At 39.4% G+C, this 17,658-nt stretch overlaps 1 protein-coding gene across 1 annotated transcript in view; it reads left to right on the forward strand.

Annotated features, from left to right (window-relative positions):
* Positions 1-12,895, forward strand: part of ANO5 (anoctamin 5) — a 45,081-nt gene extending 32,186 nt beyond the window's left edge. Inside the window, exons 13-21 of the mRNA XM_009886305.1 lie at positions 1,794-1,868; positions 2,556-2,778; positions 5,293-5,462; positions 6,589-6,686; positions 6,954-7,084; positions 8,791-8,996; positions 10,322-10,503; positions 11,636-11,741; positions 12,584-12,895. Of these exons, the coding sequence (XP_009884607.1) occupies positions 1,794-1,868; positions 2,556-2,778; positions 5,293-5,462; positions 6,589-6,686; positions 6,954-7,084; positions 8,791-8,996; positions 10,322-10,503; positions 11,636-11,741; positions 12,584-12,805 (1,413 nt within the window). The 3' untranslated portion in view covers positions 12,806-12,895. The remainder of the gene's footprint in view (positions 1-1,793; positions 1,869-2,555; positions 2,779-5,292; positions 5,463-6,588; positions 6,687-6,953; positions 7,085-8,790; positions 8,997-10,321; positions 10,504-11,635; positions 11,742-12,583) is intronic.
* The last annotated feature ends 4,763 nt before the right edge of the window (positions 12,896-17,658 follow it).

A 17,658-nucleotide genomic window follows, 5' to 3' on the forward strand; every position in this document is an offset into this window, starting at 1 on the left:
CGGATTAGCCACGCTGTAGTGTAATTTCCTTTCATTAGGTAATGTGCGATACTGAACACGTGAAAGTGATTTCAAATAAGTTAATTCTGCAGACTGATAAGTTAATATGCATACAGGTCACTGAGTTTCTTGTGTCCCAGGGTTGCCTTTGCTTCACTCAGAAAATTATTTCCTCATTATTCCTGGCCGCGATTCAAAGATCTAGGTGCACTGAAATAGAAATTGCCCATCTTGAGGCCTTAATTAACACCTCATTTGGTCACGATGCTAAACTATTTAGCTAGATCATAGCTAAAATCTGGTTTTGCTGATTAGAGTAGAATCTTAATTTACATAAATAATGAAGCATTCCATGCAAACGTAAGCTCTTTCATTGCACATTACGTTGCCTGCGTTCTGTTCTAAAGTAGAAAACTTGTTGAATAGCCTAGCATGTGCGTAACATTTGTTCTTAGTATATAATACACGTATTATTTATTAATACATGACAGGTATAAAATGCTGTAAGCCTATGTAAAGCCACCTGATAGCTATGCTTGTGTATTATCTTCAGCTTTTTTCTTATAGTTCTGTTAATAGAACCTTTAAGTGTTATCATCGTCAAACAGCTTGTGACTCAAGACTACGGTATTGATAATAGTGTTTAGTAAGTACACTCAGGCAGATACAGGCGGTATATCTCTCCTGAGAGAACAGCACATTACACTTCAAACAAAATCACATTGGCATGAACATGCTGATTGACTGCAGAATACCGCCATCGAGAAGCACCGCTTGTAAAACAACTGCTGCTGCTTCGTTGTCTCAGGAACAAGCGTGCAGCTCAGTTGCGGCTGTTGTATTTGGCGTAATTACACTGCGTTGGGCACATTCTGGGCTTTAAGTGCAACAGAAAAGAAACTCCTTTCCACAACATTTTACACATTCAATATCTACTGTTGTCAAAACAAGCATGTCCTGGTTCAATATGCTTATGATAACGTACTTAATATTGCGCTCAGCTGCAGTAATGGGTGCCCCTTTGTCCAAGAGGAATGTAAGCATACTGCAATGCCTTGTCCCAAGATTTATCAAATTCAGACTATTTTTTACTCAATCTTCTTCCACTGACATTAGTTTTTAAATGATCCTTTCTTAATATGTATAATCTGATATTTTAGGAACTAGAATTGGTTGCGAAAAAGAGAACTTTACACGAACATGGCAAATTGTTCGTGTGCTATATGGGGATACTCGCTTGGGTAAGATGGAGCTGCCTGCTGCTGCGGCAGAGATTGGCAACTAACGAATGTAGCCATTTCTTCAATTAAAAAACCAGAAATTGAAGGAGTGGAGGAAAAAACTCTCTGGCTGTGTGGAAAAACATGGTACATCCAAGACCATTTTAACAAATCTCGACATAAAGATTTTCTTAAAATTCAGTCCAGTTTTGGACTCAGCACTGTATGACGGCTGACCTAGCATTACAGTAACGGTTCTGTCCTGTTCATCTCATGAAGGAGGTGGTCTTTTTCCTTCGGCTACTGATGAATTTTTGCAAAGGTTTACCTGTTCTTTCCAAGTACTGTCTTTACTTTAAGCATTGTTATGGCCAATTCTGTCCTCATCTCTTTCCCACCCCCCCCAGCACACTCAAAATCATGTCTTATCTGCCCTTTTAGAGAGGGGGTTTCTCAATGGTTTTCCTCGGATGTGGGCACTTTCACACAGCTGATGAGAGTTCTGTGTGCTGCTTGATGTTAGAATAAGATTATGGATTTGTGAACTGTGCTGTGCTTGCTTGACTGTTTCAGGAGATGGAGCCTTATTTGCCTATAACTAGCCAGGCTGTGCGGTTCTGCATCTCAGGAACTACAGTGTTGTTCTGGGTGAGCATCTTTTGGAATCCTCATTTTAACATATATCAGAGTTGCTGATCATCACTAATCATGACATTAACACAATCTGGTTTTAATCATGACATTAACACATGCTTTTATTATTGTCTGGCTGATTTCCTGCTGTCATGCTAAATGCACTTCAACTCAGATTTTAAAAAAACAAAAAACAAAAAGTCCTAGGAAATCTGTCATTAATTAGTCATTTGATTGGACATTATACTGTAGGGATAATTTTTTTCTCTGACTGTTAACAGACCATACTGAAAAAATTTGTATTAAGGGTAAAAAAAAAATAAATATATATACACTATTCACTACAATGAAATATCTATGTATTTCTCTGTAGAAATGTCTGCAGAGAGAATTTCAGGGTGGACAATATAATCCAACTTCTCCCTTCCATCTCCATTGCTATGAGTCTGTATCCTTCTGCACTATTTATTTTTTGAATGTTGGCATTAGACTGTCTGCTTTTCTTGTGTTAACAAAATAGTGCTGTTAGGTTTAACGTCTCTAATATAACAATGTGTTTTGGATTTCAGTGCTGCTGAACTCACACCCATAAAGAATAAAAATTAAAAAGTGTGCATGATGTTTTACATCTTATTTCAAAAGTTGTGTGCGTATAGCTGTACTGAGGTGTAAGTATATTTGAAATCTCTGTCCTTTCCTTAGGTGTCTCTGATTATAGCTAGCATGATAGCTGTGATCGTGTATCGTCTTGCGGTGTATGCTGCCTTTGCCAGCCTGATGGAGAACACTCAAACTTTACAGCCCATCAGCGGATTACTGACCCCTCAGCTGGCAACTTCAGTCACAGCCTCATGCCTGAATTTCGTCATCATCATGATACTGAATTTCTTATATGAGAGGATAGCCATCTGGATTACCGATATGGGTAAGCAGTGGACTTGGAGACGAAACTTTCAAGGAATCAGTAAAGGTAGAACCCATCTAGAGGTGCTCTGTGGAGTTGTTCTCACCTCGGGCACAGTGGGAGCACTAAGATGTTAGTCTGTACCTCGCAGCAGTGACTCAGTTGTATCCGTGGCCACACTGAACATTTTCCCTGTATTTGCATAGTTATCATAAGCTGGTTTCTCTTAGCATAATGTTTGCTTATATTTAAACTAGTCTACAGAGACAATTGGAGTTCTGAAAATAACTAAAAATTATCATGTGTTATATTACAGTCACCAAAGCAAGGTCAAACTGTCTAGATTTAGCAGTATTTCAATTAGAAATCCTGAAGATATATTTTTAAAAGTAGATAACAGCTTTCACAGACATCTTTACAAGAAAAAAAGACTACATGATCAGGTCTCTTACTTTGGGGGGGAAAGGTAGGAGGCTGAGGGATGGGATAGGACAGAAGATTTCCCAGTTGTTTTTTTTCTCAGCACTATTTCCCTTAGCTGTGGGTTTACAGATTTGGAGTTAATACAGCTTAAAGGCAAAGATTGAGCAGGTTGAGAAGTTGGGCCCACGGCGTGTTATTGTGGCTGTAGCCGCTGGTAGCATTACCTGCTCACCCCAGAGCTGGAGGAGCCGGCAGGCAGGCTGCCCCAGAAAGATCTATCGGTTTTGTAGCAGATTTCATGTTTGACTGTTGCTTGCTTGCTGGAAATATCCTTCCCTAGAGCCTTTCTTATGTGTGTTCCTTTGATTGCCCTTAATGATTTAGACAGACAAGTCCCTGCAGGTGCTTTGTAGAAAGAAACAATTGCAGAATATTCAGCTGGAGAGGGGAGAGCTGAAAGTATTATGTATTTGTAGTTTGTACAGCTGTCTAAACACAATTCGGTGATTTTTTTTTTTATGAGTTCTTACAAGTGGGATCAAGAATTGAAAGGTGTTCATTGCAGAAACTTAATGGGATGTTACACTGGGTTTATTTTGATTTGTCATGGACCATCTCTTGTCTGAGATCTGTATAGTTTCCCTCACTTGGACAAATTAGACCGAAGAAAGACACAACAGTCATAAGTAATAAGTAAAATTGCCCCTAGGAGGAAAAAAAAACACACAACCAAAAACCAAAACAGAAAAATCATAATTTTTAAAATATTTTTTTCTTGAAGGGTATGAATTATAAGCATGAAGGCTCAATGAAGGCTCATCAATGTTCTTTTGCTGCTTTCAAGTGTGGAGGATTAATTTCTTAAGTGTCAGCACTACCTGTCGTTCTCAGTTACAGAGGGAATATAAATCTGTTTACTTTTGTGGGACTGCTGCCCTCCTCTGGCGGCCGTGGCCACTCCGCTTAGCCCAGGCTTAGAGACACGGTTGAGTCCAGGATATGAAATATGTCGGCTGCGGCTGTCAGGAGTGTCCGTTCTTCAAGCTCTCGACACTCTTGAATTCCTTAAAAAAGTTAGGCCGGATTTTGTTTTCAGACACACAGGTATAACCTACCTCTGGTGCTCTGAACTTTGTATGTTTGAGATAAACATTTGAACAGCTCACTGACAATAAAAACCCTTTAATGAGCTACAATCTAGGCAGACTGCCTCACCTGAGTACTGCCTCCTCTGGAGTACGCTGATGTCAGGTTCCCACTAAATACCTTCTGCCATGCAAACTTATGCCAAGCTCGGAAACATGAGGTTACTCGTTAGGTGAGTTCAACACCTCTGCCAGGTCCTGACTAATTCAGAGGGACTTGAATGCATGTGGTGTATTTTCTTCCCCTTTCTCCCAGCTTGAATTGGTTATATGTTATCATTTAACAGCGCATTGTACCAATCATGTGCTTAGGGCTTCCTGCTACCTTTAAAAACGTGAACAAGATGGAGAACATGATTACGAAGGCGGCAAAATCTTAAGCAAAGGCTTGGTGCGGTTCAGTACCACCGAGATGCCTGTATCCTTCCCTGTTCTTCCCCCTACCATAAGTCTCGTTTTTCAGAGGCGCAGGGCCCATCCAGTTCCTGCTGGTTTCAGTAGAAGTTACACACATACAACATGTGGAAAAAAATCAATACTGTAACATACTTCGCTACCACAAAGAAGAAACAATTCTTTATCCTGTGCATTGCTAACAGTGGAATTTTCGTAGTCTAAGGGACCCTGTTAGTCAATGTTTGAGATTCATCTTGGATCTCCTAAAAATAGCATAAGATTGGGGGATAAGCAAGTGCTAGTGGACAGTACAAAGAAGGGGAAATTGAAGCTTATAAATGTTTCAAGAATGAATTTCACTTGCCTGCCTACTCCGAACGTTGCATTGTAAATTAAGGGTAGGGTGTCTGAGAGCCGGAGCTCCATCTGCTGAACTGTTTGTAGGTGGTTTTCTTTTATTTTTTTCTTTTCCCTTTGGGATGTAAGAGCACTGTGGGTGATGAGTATTTATGAATCTGTATCATTTTAACAGTAAAAAGGAAAATAAAATTCCTGTTTTCTGGTTTCACAGAGATTCCCAGAACTCATATGGAGTATGAGAACAGGCTCACTATGAAAATGTTTCTGTTCCAGTTTGTCAACTACTATTCATCCTGCTTCTATGTGGCCTTCTTCAAAGGGAAGTTTGTCGGTTACCCAGGTGCCTACACGTACATGTTTAATCGCTGGCGAAATGAAGAGGTAGGACTTTCTTGATTAAGGTAGATTGAATAATAATAAACTAGTTTAAACTCTTTATCTCCTCCAACCTGTCCAGTCATAAATTGCCAGCTGCAGGTTTGGTCTGGAATGAGCTGGACCTCAGCTGGCCATCCTGAGGCTGATGGAGGGGCTTCTAGGGACTCTTCCTGCTGTTGCCAGTCAGGGAAACACCAGCAGTGAAAATCTGCGGCTCTCAGTCGCAAAGGTGAAAAATCAAAAAGCTTTTCTTGACTCCAGTTCTCCTGAATTGCCAGCGGAGCTCATCATAGCTCTTAAAAGTGATCCTCTAGGTTGAAGACAGCTAGGATAAATGGAAGTGGTCTCTGGCTTTTGGGTGTCTTCATAAGCTTTTTGAGGCACTACATTTTCAGAGAAGCCATGTGGTAAGAGGCACATTTATAAGCTTTTGCTTTTTCCTCTCATTTTATTGTTAATTATGCTGTTTATACAGAGATGAAATACAGTATTTAATGTGAAGCGTTGCTTGAGAGTCAACAGTGGAGGCAAAACTGCCTGCAAAACACAATGAAGTAATGCGGTGCACTTACTGATAGAGTATTTCCTAATACTGGTCTGGCTGCTAAGTTCTTAAGTAGTCCTTAATAAAAAGCTGAAACTTTAAAATTAGTGTTCTCAGCAAACAGCAGAGACCAGATACTGGCAGGTATTTAAGTCTGTCTCATATAGGGATGTGAACAGAAAACGCAGTGCCTTGCTGGGTCGGGGACGGTCTGGTGTTGAGGGCTAACCGAGCGCCATGGATTCACCTTGCTGGGGCTGTGGGGTGGCTGCTGCCTGCGGATCCTGCTGCCCCGTCTTTGTGTGTTGCACAGTAGTCGGCCTGAAGCATCTCGGAATTACTCGGTCTTTAAATGGTCATTATGTTTTGGTTTGTGTTTTATCAAGCACATTGAGCATTGAAAGCCCTTCTGTAATAGCTTTCCTGAGAGAGTATCTTAGCTGGCAGTCCAGGTGAAAAATAAGTATTGTCCTAACAAATTTTAAGAACTCATCTTCTTTCTTTCTTTTATACAGTAGTAGAATATAGTTTATCTAGGTAATGTCCGTTATTCATGTCCATTAACCCTCAATTTCTCTCTGCCAGTGCGATCCTGCGGGCTGTTTGATAGAATTGACGACACAGCTCACCATCGTCATGGCTGGCAAACAGATCTGGGGAAATATCCAAGAGGCCATTGTACCGTAAGTTCTCTCTTACACTGAGATGCGCACGGTATAGACAGAAGAAATTCTTGGAAGGGAGTGATAACAAGTATTGCCGTATGAAGAAGCTAAGAAAAATGCTGTAAATTAAGCACAAATTCTGACAAGTAGACTCATTTCATAGAGGCTTTTGGCCTCTTTTTGTGAAAGCCATGCTTGTAAAAGCGTGTTGCAACAAGGAGCTTGTTTAGAGAAAGGGCTACTTTTGCTGCTTCTCTCATTGGTAACTTTTTTCTGCATATACAGCTGGATTTGTAACTGGTGGGGTCGCCGGAAAGCCAGAAGTAATCCAGAAAATTTATACAGTCGCTGGGAGCAAGACCATGATCTGCAGATATTTGGAGCCTTAGGGCTGTTCTATGAATATCTAGAAATGGGTAAGTTTAAAAATACACATTTGGAATTGAGGACACGACACCTTGTACTGATAACTTTAAAAAAAAATAGCTTCTCAATTAATTGTTATGGGTTGATGCCACCACTTTCATCTGGTAAACAGTAGATGATTAACTGCTGGAAATCATTAAATGGGTCAGCCCAATTTAAAAAAAAAAAAAAAAGCTGCTTTTGCATCTTAGACTGCAGGGAATTTCACCGCAAAGACTGTTTGTTTCCCTCATTTGAATGGGGAACATTATTCTCGGTGCAGCCAGCTGTCTCCGTGTCTGTTCTGTTCTTGTTCCCAAGTATATTCTGAGCTGATGTCAGTGGAAACTGTGTGTATGGGATGAGTGCCAAATATGCTGTAAGGATGGGGACTGCAGATATGAGATCTACGAACTGGATCAGGGAGAATCCGTTTAGTTTTATGTTTGCGCTTATTAGTGCTTTGATACAGTCCAGTAGACCAGCAGAGGGAGCATGGGTAACAGAATAGGATTTTTCAAAGGTGGTGCAAACAAGTCAACATATGAAATTACTTTAGAAAATCTGAGAAACTAAAACTAGAAATTGAAAGCAAATTAAATCTAAAAGACACTAAAAAAACCCACCGGTATTTGTCTAGTAGAAGGACAAAATTTGTTGAAAAGTGGTCCCTTGTATTGTTTTATTTGTACAGAAGTAATTATTGCCTAGAGCTTTGCAAGTGTATTATTGTCACTTCATACACTTCGTGATATTTCATTACAGGGTTGTGATCTGGTGAAATTCATACGCTAAGAACCACCAGTGCTGTCAGCCATGCCTGTTAATAGATGTCCTCGCTCTTCCTGAATCAGAACTGAACCAGTACGCTCCAGCATTGTCCTGGGGCTGCTAAGCTAGTAGGAATGTTGTTGCTTCCCTAAGATAAAGAGCTGATTGCTGAAATCATGGAAGAGCTGATGACTGGTGTATGGGAATTTATTTTTATCCACTGCCTAAATCAGACAAGATGTTCTATTTCCTGTCTTTAAAATATAGCAGCAGTGCTGGCCGTGCTCTGAGGACTGTCACATTCTGTACCAAGAGACATTTCATTTTTGTAATGACTAAAGGGATCGCTTGTGCTATTTTGTTTGCAATTCTTAAACTAATGTTAAGACTCCCCAGTGAAATAACTATATACAGAATTTGTATGACTACTTTTACTAAACCAATAACAATAGGTGGAGGTAAGGTTGTGATAAAAGTAAAAGTATTTCGTCTTTTTAATTTAGGAGAATGGGCTGGCTCTGTACTAACAGCAAGAGAGAAAAACTAGCCTTTTTATTTTACTTTATTTTAGATTACTCCTCTCTCGTAATTCAGAAATTTGATGTATGAGTACATTCCCCTTCCCCTATAGTTATGTTCCATTCAGGAGAGAACTGCAGCACCATGAAAGAATTGGTATCCAGCACTGCTGGCAGCGTTGTTTGACAGGACCCGAATGCCCCGTTCCCTTGGGTGCAGGTGAACGGCAGCCCTAAGAGACGAGAGAAGTCTCGGGGCTGGGGCAGGTTGTCACTTAGCTCAGGCCAGGGCTGGAGATGACTTGTGCAGCCTGGCAGAAGCTTGCCGTTTGTCTGCAAGTGGCAACTTGCATGTTTCATGGTCTCATTGTCACCCTGAGGGTGCCTTTGTAGGGGCAGATTTTGGCACTTTTCTTTCTCCCTTGCAGTCATTCAGTTTGGATTCATTACTCTCTTCGTGGCGTCCTTTCCCCTGGCTCCCCTTCTTGCTCTGATGAATAATATCCTGGAGATTCGAGTAGACTCCTGGAAATTAACCACTCAGTACAGGAGACCTGTGGCTGCGAAAGCACATAGCATAGGAGTTTGGCAAGAGATCCTGAACGGAATGGCCATCTTGTCTGTTGTCACTAATGTAAGTACGTTAACTGTGCTGCATCAACTGCGATTCTTCCACATACTCGGAATTTGCAGCTTTAAAAATCAGCTGATGATTTTTCTCCTTCATCAACAGTATTCACTGTATCACATGTTACCCTACAGAGGTGCGGTCAAACCATTTGGGTGGTTCAGCTGGTCCGTGTGTTGACAACACGAAGCTCTCAGTCCACATTTCATTGAAGCATAGTCTTTCATTCACTTGTCTCTGTTTTCCAGCATCTTGGAATGGCATAAGCCAGTCTGAACCTTAGTCTGATGAAGCACACTGATTTCTGAGAGGGTACTGTAGGGGACAGGAGAGGTGGATGAATTCAGTCGGCCGGACGGCATTTCTGTCTTGCCACTATGAGGCCTATTCTGTGGGAATTCTGCTCGTTCAGCTGCCTCTGCATGCCCCTATGGGGGCAGTGACTCGGAGTACTCTTTATAAACTGGAAACTAAATGCTGTGCTGGTATTTTATGCTTTTCCGCTTCCAACCCTCCAATGGGACAAGTAGCAAAGTTTGCTGGCCTTGGCTGTTACAGCAATAAGTACAAGCAAGAGCCTCTCTGCATACCATGCCTGGGCATCAGCTATAAACATAGGTCTGATCCCTCTGAGAGCACACAGTGTCTGCAGAATATGCTGTTAATTTCAGTAGTTAGAAGAGGCCCAGCTAAGGAGCCAAGTTACTGAACAAAATTGGTCCCGTTTTACCTCAAACCAGGACATTTGTCTTAAGTATAAAGTAAAGCGGACTGCTGAGCAAAAGGGTTGCCTCTTTTTAATGTAGAATAGTGAACAGTATCCGATCTGCAAGTATCTTAAGCAACAAACCCACTTGCAGGTATTGCCTAATTAGCAGTCTTAGCATCTTAGGTGTCCTAAGTTTCTTGGCAAAATGTGCTGGTAGCCATTGTTTCCTTTTTAAATACCGCTGGAGAAAATGGCTCCCCTTCTTTCATAAAGTGATCACACACTGGATTCAAGTTCATCCTTTCTCATAAGAATTCAAAGCCACTTCTCTTTCACTAAGGAGTGCTGGTATCGCAGATGGCAGTCAGTTTGGTGTGGGGGGATATTTGGGATTTGGTGCCTCTTGTAAGGACCATTCACATCTTTTGTTCACCGAGTGCTGGCCCTCGCTGCAGAGGCTGCAGTCAGCGTCTTTGCTGAGGCAAAGTGCCCTGATCACACGTACTCTTGCTTAAAATATCCTGGGTTATGCCACAAGTCACAGTACCAAAACCCCTTTATGAATCTGCTCACAAGTTTTGCATGCAACTTCCTTAATTTCTTTTCCCAATTTCTTTTTCAGGCTTTTATTGTTGCATTCACATCAGATATGATTCCTCGTTTAGTGTACTACTACGCTTATTCTGAAAATGAAGACTCACCTATGTCTGGATACATAAGCAACAGTTTGTCGGTGTTTCAAATCTCAGATTTTCCTGACAGAAACAGGCCTAAACAGAATCCAGAAAGCTTTGTCATATGCAGGTTGGTGTTGGTGTAATAATAAATAATTTATCACTTTGTTTAGAATGCAGCATAAAAAGTCACTGCAGATCTAAGAAGACCACTATAAATCAAATGATGATATTCTCATCATTCTGAAGTGTGTGAGGTAATATTTAAACCATTAACAAGGCAGTGCTTGAGATGGTAAGAGATCATGCCAGTAATGAAACAAATCGCCTTTTTGTTGTTTGAGAGAATCTCGTTGCTAACAGGTTTTTTGTTTGTTTTTGTTTTTTTACTTAATTAAACTACTGATTTTGGAGATATGGAGGAGACTTATGTCCCTAAGGTTGCAAACTTCAGGCTATATTTTCAAAGGTTTTTGGGCTGCAATGCCAAAGTGGACAAGGAAGTATCATTAAGGGGATGTTTAGATTCCAAAGCTGAAATTGAGATACAGTATTGAAAGTCAACCGTTACTGTGCTAGATACCAGTGAGGATATGGGCCACCCTGCTTTCACTAAAAAAAATAGTCCTTTCTCACTAGAAGCAGCATTGGACATTCTAGAAGAATAGAGAAAGAACCTTGGAGAAGTATATGGTAAAAGAAAAGTATTGATTTGATGAAAAAAAAATCCCTAAACAAATGAACTAAACAGGGGAAAAAAAAAACCAAAACCACCCAACATCTTAAGAAGCAGCTACATTTGTGTGTTTTAGCTTTAAAGCCCCAGGAGTCTTAATCCCACTTACACATGAGTGTAGAACACGTACTCAGGACTGTCCTTCCATTAAACCTTGCATCTGTCCAGTCCGTAATCTGTCAGCATCTGTCACATTTATTTAATACTTGTCTGTTACTGTGTGATACATTCCATCACTCTGTCCTGTATTATTTGATCATTGTCCGAAAAACAAGTAACCTATGTACAGAACTGCACTTCTCGCACATGGCCGTCTCTACTCTGTTGCTGTGAATGTGTTTAAGCAAACATGAGGTAGAAACAAATTGAGAGGCAACCTTTTTCTGCAAAAGGAAACAGAGCATTTAAAACAAGATGAAAAGGTTCTTGAAGTGACAGCTGTATTTGCCTGTAAGTGTCAGTGAGCTTGTAGTCTGTTGCAGACTGAATGTGACATTTCACCTCTGCGTGTCTTTCTGTCCAACAGGTACAGAGACTATCGATATCCTCCAGATCATGAGAGGAAATATTTACACACTATGCAGTTCTGGCACATTCTTGCTGCAAAATTGGCCTTTATCATTATTATGGAGGTATGTTCCCTACAAAATTTCCTTCAGAACTCGGTGCCTTATAGGTTCTCTAGGTAGTTACTAATGTAACAGAAAACAGAACTGCTGAGAGTATAAAATAGTTCCTACCCGAAGTAATACCAAATACTCCTGTCCTAAATGATTACTATAACTAGCTCTCTTAACTTCAGGGAGTTCACCTCGGGGTAAGAACAGTGAAAACACCTGAGGAGACTGCTAAATTTGATGGAAATAAAACAGCAGAATAAAAAAGGTCTTTAGGCAGATGGAAGAGACGTGTACCACCAGGACTAGCTCTTTCTGGTTTCATTAAAGACCTGTATGTGAGATGACTGCATTCAAAGTCCAGAAAGCATTTTGCAATGATGCACATTGGCTAAAAATAGCTAAATCGATAATTGGTACTTCACTATTAAGCCACTGTCTTTCAAGTTCTGAAGGGAAAAGGGAGTTGTTGAAGTGCTCTTCTCACCACTGCTGTATCTTATCAGTGCTCAATAGCTGAGCAGTATCAGCACGGCCACGTGAATTTGCTAAGAAACCACAGCGAGGTATTAGAAAATGATGTTAGGGATTCAGAACCTGACCCTTTCCTCTTGGGTTTGCTAAATTCATAAATGGTTTGGAATTAAAGTTTCTACATAAAAGGAACGGTTTTAATCTTCGTGCACATCTCAGATACCCCTTAGTTTGTTATGTATTGTTCCAGGACAGCCAAATGAAATGTATTCTGTTTGTGAACAAAAAGGGATGTATTTGGTGTAACACAATAGGTGTTTCATTTACTAATGAGTTGATACATTTCTCCTGGCATCCTTTTTTTTAATTTTTTTTTCTTTCAGCATGTTGTGTTCATCGTCAAATTCTTTGTAGCATGGATGATTCCTGATGTCCCTGCAGACGTGAAAGCCAAAATAAAACGTGAAAAGTATTTAACACAGAAAATCCTACATGAGTATGAACTTGAAAAACTGAAGGAGAGACTGTGTCAAGGTGATAAACTAGCCACAGAAAAGGAGTTCATCGCCACAGAAGGGAGAATGGAGTTATCCAGAGCAATGTAGTTGAAAAAACAACTGTTTGGGATTTAGCTCACTTCAGCTTTCTTATCTGTGATTTGCTCAGTACGCATCATCTTGAAAGCTATAGGACAGTTTGGCTTTCAGTCCAAAGATTTTAGACTTTTCTTTAAAAGTCTTACTGAGCAATCTAGGTTTAGTAAATCTACTTCGCTGTATGACTTCAGCACTGTTTTCTATTTACCCTTCACTTTGAATACCACGTGTAATCTTGTAATCCTAGAATTTGGATTCCCAGTATAGGGAATGTTACCCTCAAAGGGCTCACAGGATATGGTAAGGTCATTACTGCAAAGCCCTCCCCCTGTTGCTGAATGCAAAGTTGCGGGCTGTATCCCAGCTGAATGAAAAGGGTACCACAGAGAACTCCTGCTGTGGAAAATGCTGAGAATTATTATTTTCATGACATGATCGTTTAAATAGGAGAACACTCCTCGTACAAGGGTTAGGGTTCTGGGATTTTTTTGTATCCACTATGTCTTACGAAACGTTTCTTTGCAGCTTTGAACTTCTATATGCTTTTTAGAAGGAATTGATTTTTAAATATATATTGGCTTAATTCCACGTGGAATTATTTATAGGTGCAGAATTCGGTTAATACATACTAATGAAGGAAAAAAACCCCCACATCATTTTGTTTTGATAAAGATATAATTTGCCAAAGAGTTTGCTCTTGAAATGCAAATATTGTGGAGTCATCTAATTACAGTGTTTTTTGAAAAGATGTATACAATTTGGAGAAGTACAGTTAATTTATTTCTCAATCTCAAAAACTGCCATTGGAAGATCGTGCTTTGGCCAAAGCTGCTCCTCTGTTTGGATTCTTTGTTTGGGTTCCCTGTGACTGCCAACAAAGGGCTAAAGCTGTGTGTCTGTCCTCAATCCATACTATGGAGTGTGCCTGCACGGAGCAGTGCGTTGGGGGCTGGACTGCCACACTAATTGATCTAGCTGGATTGTTTGTACTTGGATGTGTATTCAAAAGATTTTAAGCATGCCAAATAATCTATGCTTATGTTGTTGTTGTTGTCCTTATACATAGCAGCCTGTTTTTTTTCTTTTTAGTCTTTAAGAAGGATTTTTTTTTTTCTGTTTTGTCATGGGGCTTTTCTACAAAGTTATCAAGTTTATAAATATATAATAACTACTTGTGCAAAGTAGCTACCGGATGTTTATGAATGTGCCCTCATTTTATCATTTGAAGCAGTTAGGCATTTTTATCATATTGCTGTATATTTAAAACATATCAACACTTTCATGCTTAGTGCCTTGTTTATTTGCATTTGGCAAAAGATGTGAAAATGATCACTATGGAGAAATGCGGATTTCCAAAGGGTGCTTGCAGGCATCATGATACTGTGACCCTGCACACGTAGCTGTACAGTGTTAGCCAAACCATGCCTGCCTTGGCACACCTGGGTTGTAGTGCTACACAAACTGCTCACGGAGAGCAGTTTGTCCCTAGACTGCTTAGATAAAGTAGCACCAGACTGTTGAGTTCTCTCATGCTGAAGTATACCAGCTAGAGAGATTAGAAATGTTACTATATTTGCACTTTGAAAGTTATACTTCCTTGCAAGTATACACAAAAAAAAAATTTGTATTCCATATCAGCCAAATTATGTACTGTTTACTAGAGCCACAACTTAAGGTTTACATATTTTGTTTTAGCAGACCTGTCCTACATCTTGGGATACTTGGCTGGTAACCTTAATGTTGTAACAGTGTTCTAAATCAATGTCTGGAGCAGAACCGTCATGATTAGCAAAAGTTTTAACATTGAAGTGCCTACCTCGAACAAACGTCACATGGTTTGGCTGCCAGTCAAGGACTTGAGGCAGATGTACATTTCTCATTACTGTAAGTTATTCAGCTTCGTTCTGTAAGTTTGCTTGATAAATCAAGCATGTTGGCAACTCGTGTTCATGATGAACTGACCGTGTTCTTGAATATTCAGATATATTTGAAGTATTGGGTTTATTGGAGGAATGCATGTATAAATAAATTAGCTCTGCTGCTTAATGTATAAGCCAAAGAAGAGTATCAGTCACCGTAATTATGTATGCGATACCAGGATTGACACAATGCAAGCACTTTGCTGCCTCTAACACATGTACTATTAACTAAACGGCATAATGTAGATTTCACGGTTTTGTTACTGTTAGCGATGTAAACAGTTGCGTCAAAGAGTAAGATGATGAGATGCAACACAATATTTCTATGCAAAACGTACAATCTGATTGAAGCTGAAAACACATTTGAAAATGCAGCATTAGATGCACTATTCCTGCTTACGGAACATTAGTTTCTTCAGGTCCTGTAATAAAGTGTCCTAATATACTACACTTGAAAAGATGTCAGCAAAATAGATGTATTGTGAATGAATAACGCTATTTAAAAGCAAGATGGAGGAGAATAAGGAAGCACCTTAGTTTGGGATACAGCATTGATACGCAGAAGCCCCGCATGTGGACCCTGAATTTGAATTGATGTTTTGACCCCTACTTCTTGCTTCTTTCAAACATATTTTTTGAGGTCACTTCCTATGTAATGCTATACAAAGAGATGGTTTGTATATGTTGTATCATACAATAGAAAGTGGAAAAAATCTGGGATCGTCTTATTTAAAAAGAAATATATATCCTAAAAATATATCATTACACTTCATAGCATTATTTCTTCGTATATAGAAACTGTTGAAAAGAGAATGTGTTGTATTAAGAGCTAATGTCACATAACAAAATAAGTCTAACACCTCTTTACATAATAGTTTGCTTTTACTTGTCATTAAGCAGTATTTTGACAAAAGATTATTAGTATGATTGGGATTATAATGGTTCACATACATTTACATTTTCTGAAGTGTTCGTGAAAAGTGACAAAACAAGAAACCCAGACTGGGCAGTTTGGGGCTGTGCTTGTTATTACTGTTGGAATATTTGATTTTGATGCGTTTAATATAAGTATCTAAAAGTGTCCTTTAACTAAAGCAAAGATAGTTCTGTGTTGGAACTACTGTAATTTAAACAACAGCAGATTGCTTCATTAGAATTAGTTAGAAAAAGAAAACTGACCTTTCAAGTGTAATACAATCAGGGATTTATTTTTTTTTTCCCCAATTAAAATTTAGTATTTTTACCTTGGAAAGATTTGTTGTGGTATGTTCTAAGCAAATGACTGCAAAATAAAAGTGCTACTATAAGACACTATACTATTTTTCCTAGAAGTTTTTGTTATTATGCTTTCTCTTTTTTATGTAATACTGTCAGTTTGAGACAACAGAACGGAATGAGAATAGATGGACTTTCCAGCTGTTCTATGTGTACCGCTTGTTTTGACTTGTACTGTCCTGTAGTCTGAGTGGCATTTTTGTCTGCTGAGTATGTTACTGATATGTATGATACACTAATGTTGGAATAAATTTTTTAAACATTGCATTCGGATAACTTATATATGTACCTTTAATAGGATCTAAATCTGGCAAATAAAGCAGTGTTTATTTTTAATGTGCTGTCAGCTTGTTTTCGAAAATTCCAAGAATTCCAAGAGGAGCTGAAGTATTAAAAGTTAATTGCCCAGAAAGCCTCATGGAGGAGAAGTATTCATACAGATTCTGCAATTCATTGCAAGATACTTGGATGCTGTATATAGATTTCCTGCAATTGTAACTTCACAAGTTTCTTGCTCAGATTATTGAAGAAAGCCTCCATCCGACTGCCATCTTCCGCTTGATAATCGCCTTGTGTCTTTTCTGTCTTGATGCATTTTCTTAAGAACAAATTACCAGGGAAAACCTCTGTGTATATTGTAGGCAATGCACACGGACCGAGGTGGCATGAGTCTGTGATAGCCCATGAGGGAATTTAGCTGTGCAAATTCCTTACATTAGAAGGCCACAGTTCAGTGAAAAAGACTCAGCACTTTCATCTTCCTTTAGGAGCGGTACAAACAGTATGTTAACATGCAGTCGTTTTCAGCCAGGCTGGTTTTCTCTTCATTCTCTGGATACAGTTTTTATTCTTGTGATGCCGGGACCTGAGGTGACTTCTCAAGTTCTCAGTCAGTCACACAGGCAGTTTTCACACCCAGTGTGAGTGTTTCACATACGTGCACTTAAATAGCTTTGAGCACATACACTGGAAAATATGGAAGAGCAAAAGCTTTTCCAAGGGCCTGGTAAAGTCTTCCTCTTCATAGATACCTCTACATGTTTTAATCTTTCTTAAAGCTCACTTCTGGCACCAGTGTAGGGCTTTGCATTAAATCAGAGAATCTGTATTCAGGTTTACGGCTTGCTCTCAATAGACAGCATCAGCACATGTTCCCTTTCCTGTTATAGCACGTTACCAGAACTTCTCTGCGAACAGGGTCACTCGCCAGACTTGGCAAGTCATTTCCTTAGTATCTTTGAAATGATAAATTGAGAGATGCAATAGTGGTAATCAAATAAAAGAAATGTGTGAGATGAATAAAGTAAATATTGCCTATATGAAAAAGAAAAAAAAAGAAAAGACCAAAACAATGCTGCTACCACTGTGCTGGTTACTGAAGTATCAAAAGGAAAAATAAGGTGTTAAGAGAGACGAAGAAGAAAGCGGTAGCAAAAGGAAAGTGAGAAAGGAGGAGAGAAAAAAAAAAAAAAAGATGAAGGCGCTGTTGCTATGCAGCATATAGGGGATATTTATTTATTATGAAAGTGTTAAAAGTTTTAGGTGCATCCAAGCTTTGCTCTTGGAGGTTAAACCTTGGCTCCAGTGAGGCCTGGGCTAAATGGGTAATGAAGCTTAATTGGGGGTACAATTTCATCCAAAGCCAATTATATTTTATAAGAAACAAGA

The sequence above is a fragment of the Charadrius vociferus genome, unplaced genomic scaffold, assembly GCF_000708025.1.
Source record: "Charadrius vociferus isolate BGI_N301 unplaced genomic scaffold, ASM70802v2 scaffold115, whole genome shotgun sequence".
Taxonomy (NCBI): domain Eukaryota; kingdom Metazoa; phylum Chordata; class Aves; order Charadriiformes; family Charadriidae; genus Charadrius; species Charadrius vociferus.